Below are 5,959 nucleotides of genomic sequence, written 5' to 3' on the forward strand. Positions count from 1 at the left end.
ATAATATTTGACAAAAACACATCTTTAAGAATGTTTTGGAGTATTTTTTACAACATCGTTAAAGCGATAAATGGTAATAGCAGGGTAAAATAAACTGATTTATTTGCCTAGTACACATGTTTTTTTGGTTCCTCGGAGTGAGACAAAGCTTAGAGCGACAAAAAAGGATAAGGAACAGTGTGATATGTTATAGTTTACATTCAAAATATTCACTTAGACTTGAGATTTTGCTGTGCAGAGCTGTATAAAGTATAAATAGTATGTGAAATCCACTGGTGCGTCCCCTCAGCAGAGCATATTGTGAACTATGCATCATGTATTGAACCCTGTAATTCCCTTGTATGTTTTGCACAAACTCCAATGACTTTAGATTAAAGCTCATGTCTAGTACAGCCCTCTTTGCTGATCCACTTCTTCCACAACCGAACAGGAAGTGAAATAATGTGTAACCTGATCAAGTTGGAGGAAGCAGCCAGGAACAAGCCTTCACTACTTTCACCAGTCGTATTCATCACTAGAGCCCGAGCGAGGCCCGTTTAGACCGGAGCACGGCTTAACTAAACATCTCTTCTATAAAATAAATGCTTCCAGGTTACTCACAATGCAGGTTCACTCACAAACCCATCTGAGATCAATTACCAAGGATTGTATAGGAAGCAGCGGGCCCAGGCCTCCAGCGTGCGCCAAAGCTCCATGGCAACACAAAGCCACTCTCCCAACAGATACGAGCGCTTTCAGGCACTTGTGAGGCGGGAAAGGATGATTTGATAATGAGTTCCCGATGCTTCTCATTCTTTCTCATATCAATCACAGCCAACGTATGAGAAAAACACTGTGGCTCAAATAGAGTTTGATCTGGGGAAGAGGTTTTGTTGATGTAGTGGAGCTGAACTGTGTGGGGGCTGATGGAGATTTATGATACCAGCCTGCTTTTGTATTTCACTATCTTATTCTGTTGTGAAATGTAAACTATAAAGAGGACAGCACAACATCTGTCCCACCATGACTTTAGATTAAACCTCAAAACTTTAAAAAAAAAATGGCTGTAGTGGCTTTTTATTCATGTGTTTCTGCTTCTTAAGTGTTTGCAAAATCAAAATTCATCAACTTTTTATTCATATGTTTTGCTTTTACTATTCATTATCTTTTATTCTGTGACATCAATAATCCTTAAAGCAGCACTAGGTAACCTTTCTGCTTGTCTTCATGGAGATGTTGCCTTGTTGCCTGGTTGCCATGTTCCACAGTATGGCATTAAACATTTAGTCAATATTTAAGTAGGTGATGTAAAGGTTTAACAAAATACACTGAAACTTTAAACGTGAGCTGATGACACATCCAGGGAGACATTTAAGTCAAATGCCGTACTGTGGAACATTCTAACCAAAGCAATACAATCATATATGAGACAAGCAGGTGGCAGAACATCAACCAGAACAAGTTACACAGTGCAGCTTTAACATAAATACTTTGGAAATCAGAAAAATGACCATTGCATTTATTTATTATTTTATGTATTATATTATAAAAGTATTTTATTTGTGTTAAAATATATGTGTTGTTTTAAAAAAAAGAGAAAAAGCAGTTTGATCTTGTCACTGAATGTTTGCAGTCACTCTCCAGCAGGGGGCAGTAGACACCTTCAGCGGTTTGTTATGAAGCTTTTGTGTCACCTTCTTGGATTTTTTTTTTCTCTTAAACTTAAAGTGTTTGCTCTACTTGAATGGTGTGCAACTTGTTTTCCCAAAAGAGTGAATCTAAAGTGAAAAGTTATAGTTTATATTAGGTCTAAGTGCAAAGAACAAAAAGGACTAAACCACCAGCCAATGTGTGAATCTCTAAGCAGAATGACACCACCCTTTTCTCTGCACACAAGGCGTCAATGTTTACCACAACATCTGTTTATTTGTGGGGTATGATGCAAAAAGTGTGAAGCTGCAGTTTGCACATTAGACAGAGCCATGGGAGTCACTGGAGGTGAGTTTGCACGAGGGACAGACTCAACTTCTGCAACATATTATTATTATTATTAAACCATTATTACCATATCATTTTACTATAACATTTTTGCTGACTGTATGCTTTTTTTATGCATTTAGTGATGTACCTGCCCCTGATGGTGTTTCTGGGCTGTGTGCTGCTGCAGACTTCAGACTCTGCTGCTCCTGACTCTGGTGAGTGAACTCCACCTGCACAAAACCTGTTTATCCAGAGTTATTTGCACAAACCTGCATCATAATAAAGTTTACATTAGGCTAGGGCAGCTTTGGACTGTAAATTAACTATAAAGACACATAAGAATGCATTAAATTGTTATTATAATTAGCCCCACATTAGCAACATACAAGCATAAATTGCATATTCCCATTTATTCTTTATTTTACAAATGAGATGCAGCAGGTTTTTAATTCCTGCGCAGGCTTTACTTTCATAAATATAAGCCACTATGAGGTCATCTTAGCGGTATATTTCACTTCTGCATATTCTGAGCATTTCAAGAAGAGGAGGAAACCATATTAGAAGTGTCACCCAAAGATAAGAGGCTGTAAAAATAGTTGTTGTCCGTAGAATAAAATACAGAAAACAGCATAAAACGTACTCTCTGTGTGTTTTTATATTTGTTTAGTGAAATAATACTAAATACACACACACGGATGTCATTATGTTAGATGTTAAATTTTACGATCGGCCTGTTTTACATCATTAAACCAAAAAGTTGTGTAATATATGTCACTTCAACTATGTGAAAATGTGCTAAAAACAACACTTGTGTTTTTTTTGGTTTACATTTTTGGAGAAGATTACGTTTAAATAAGCTTTAGTTGTTTCAAAATTTGGTCTGGTAACGTCTGAAGACACATTTATGATCACAAATGTATCAGATACTCTTAAATTTTGTGTTTGCAGTGAACCCTTGCTGTTTCTACCCGTGTCAAAACTCAGGAGTGTGCGTCAGATTTGACACTGACCAATATCAATGTGACTGCACACGAACTGGTTTTTATGGCGAAAACTGCACTGTTCGTAAGTTTGCAGAGACATTTTCTGGCTTACTGCTGGATTTGACTTCTTTTACATAATGAAAACCTTTTGGCAGACCATTTAATTTAATTTTTGTGTGACAGCGGAGTTCTGGACTTGGATTCGTCTCATGTTAAAGCCCAGTCCCTCTGCAGCTCATTACCTCCTCACTCACTTCCACTGGTTCTGGGACCTGCTAAATGCCACTTTTCTCAGAGACACTGTCATGAGATTAGTACTCACTAGTAAGTATTTAAATAACACCGCACTAGTACTGTTATTTACTTACTGACATGTGTGTATTTTCAGTCAGGAGCAATCTCATCCCCAGTCCTCCGACGTACAATACTAAATATGGATATCTAAGCTGGGAGTCCTACTACAACATGTCGTACTACACTCGTCTTCTACCTCCTGTGCCTGAAGACTGTCCTCTGCCAATGGGAACCAAGGGTGAGTTTAAATAAAGTCCAACTGGCATCTACCACAGTACATGACATTATGATCTGCAGGCAAAGCGACTCTTCCTGATCCTAAAGTGCTGGCAGTGCGATTCTTTAGAAGGAAGAAATTTAGGCCGGATCCTCAGGGAACTAATCTGATGTTTGCCTTCATGGCTCAGCACTTCACTCACCAGTTCTTTAAAACTAACCATGATGTCAAAGGAGGTTTCACAAAGGCTCTGGGTCATGGTGTAAGTCAAATTTATATAAATGTATTATGCAAAACTGTATTAATAAAAACATCCTGACGGTGTCAGTACGTTTTTTTTTCAGGTGGATGCAACTAACATCTATGGACAAACACTGGAACGTCAACATCAACTCAGACTCCACAAGGATGGAAAACTCAAATACCAGGTAAGAAACTGCAAAAAAAAAAAAAAAAAGTATGTATATATATTAATCCACTGTAGCTCGCACGCAGGTGAAACGGAGCAGGTTTTAGTTTGTGTAACTTTTAATTCCCTCTGTCTTGTTCACAGTTAATAGATGGTGAGATGTTCCCTCCCACAGTGTCTGAAGCCTCTGTGTACATGAAGTATCCAGAGGGCCTTCCTTCTGAACAGCAGTTGGCGATTGGCCATGAGCTCTTTGGCATCCTGCCGGGACTCACCTTGTACGCCACCTTGTGGCTGAGAGAGCACAACCGTGTGTGTGACGTCCTCAGAGCAGAGCATCCCTCCTGGGATGATGAGCAGCTCTTCCAGACGACCAGGCTCATCATCATCGGTACTTTCAACATTCTGGGCCTTGTACAGTGCAGTTCGTCATATGTGTGTGTATATTTTTATTTTGCAGGTGAGATTATCAAGATCATAATAGAAGAATATGTGCAGCACCTGAGCGGTTATTTCCTGAAACTCAAGTTTGACCCAGAGCTGCTGTTCAATGAGCGTTTCCAGTACAGTAACCGCATCGCTCTGGAGTTCTGCCAGCTGTACCACTGGCACCCGCTGATGCCCGACAGCTTCATCATCGACGATGAAGAAGTCACTTATTCTCAGTTTATTTACAATACCTCCCTCGTCACACACTACGGGGTGGAGAAACTGGTCGACTCAATGTCACGACAAGTGGCTGGACAGGTAACATGAACTCTGTTTCATGTTTAGAAACATCACGCATGTGTCATACTAACTTATACCCACAGTACATGACCAACATACACTCTATACATCCTGTAGAAGAAGAAATATACTGTTATCAAACAGGAAGTTCTGTGAGGGAAGTGAAACCTGTTTTGAATGTCTCACATTCAAAATAAGTTGTGGCTTGAGATGGCGGTCACTCTTACTGTAAAGCACTTCTGTGTTTCCCATAAAGCTGTATCACATAGTGTCACTGGCAGACTTATTGATATTTTACCTTCATTTCAGATTGGTGGAGGCCAAAACTCTCATGAGGTCGTGCTCAAAGTGGTAGAAATGACCATCAAAGAGTCAAGACAGGCACGAATTCAGCCTTTCAACGAATACAGGAAGAAGTTTAACCTCAGACCGTACAAGTCCTTCTATGAATTTACTGGTGAGAAACAGACAGTTAAATGCATTTTATAAAAACAAAAACTCAGCACTGGCATTTTTGTAAATATTTTCAGATGACCTGGAGATGGCCAAAGGTTTAGAGGACCTTTATGGAGATATAGATGCTCTGGAGTTTTATTTAGGTGTGATGTTGGAGAAAACACGGCATGGAGCCATCTTTGGGGAGAGTATGGTGGAGATGGGTGCTCCTTTCTCTCTGAAAGGTTTGCTGGGAAATCCCCTGTGCTCCCCGGAGTACTGGAAGCCCAGCACGTTTGGAGGAGAGACGGGCTTCCAGGTCGTCAAAAGTGCAACTCTGCAAAAACTAGTGTGTCATAATTCAAAATGGTGTCCGTATGTAAACTTTAAAGTCCCAGGGAAGGAGCAGGAGGCAAACTCGAGAAAATCATCCACTGAACTTTGACGTGTGTGTTTATTTATAACAAACCGGTGCTAATTTCATTATTGCATTCTAAAATTTAAGCTTGAACACTGCTGTAGATATTTTAAAGTAGTTAACTGATGAAAAGGCAGGAGACAGTCTGGATGTTTTATGCAGGAGAAGTTTATTACAGATCACAAAGGCCAGGGTGACTTGACTCCAAACCCTGGTGACGCTTGGACATAAAGATTTTTAATAACCTCTGTAGTGTCCCTTTTTGAAGGACATACAGGACTGTGCAGAAGTTTACCTCATACAACTAGACGCTATAATAATACGCGTTTCTAGTTTGACTGTGGATTATGACCAGTGTCCACTTTGACCCAAGTGTTTCTCCGTTATCTCTCATTAGTCATTCAAATACATTCATTTGTACAATAATCTGCTTTCTCCCGTGTCACCAAAGAGGTTATACAATATGTTATATAAACCAGATGGAGGTGAAGTCACATTTTGCTGATGGAAAAGCG

General features: G+C 39.6%; 1 protein-coding gene across 1 annotated transcript; it reads left to right on the plus strand.

The window, feature by feature from the left end:
* The first annotated feature begins 2,118 nt into the window (after nt 1-2,118).
* Nucleotides 2,119-5,959, plus strand: ptgs1 (prostaglandin-endoperoxide synthase 1). Its single transcript, XM_033972632.2, has 10 exons — nt 2,119-2,174; nt 2,908-3,024; nt 3,126-3,266; nt 3,331-3,474; nt 3,534-3,715; nt 3,798-3,881; nt 4,007-4,253; nt 4,323-4,609; nt 4,901-5,048; nt 5,122-5,959. The coding sequence occupies exons 3-10, from the start codon at nt 3,152-3,154 to the stop codon at nt 5,469-5,471; spliced, it is 1,557 nt and encodes a 518-aa protein (XP_033828523.2). The 5' UTR covers nt 2,119-2,174; nt 2,908-3,024; nt 3,126-3,151; the 3' UTR covers nt 5,472-5,959.

This window comes from Periophthalmus magnuspinnatus, chromosome 9 (genome assembly GCF_009829125.3).
Source record: "Periophthalmus magnuspinnatus isolate fPerMag1 chromosome 9, fPerMag1.2.pri, whole genome shotgun sequence".
Lineage (NCBI taxonomy): Eukaryota > Metazoa > Chordata > Actinopteri > Gobiiformes > Gobiidae > Periophthalmus > Periophthalmus magnuspinnatus.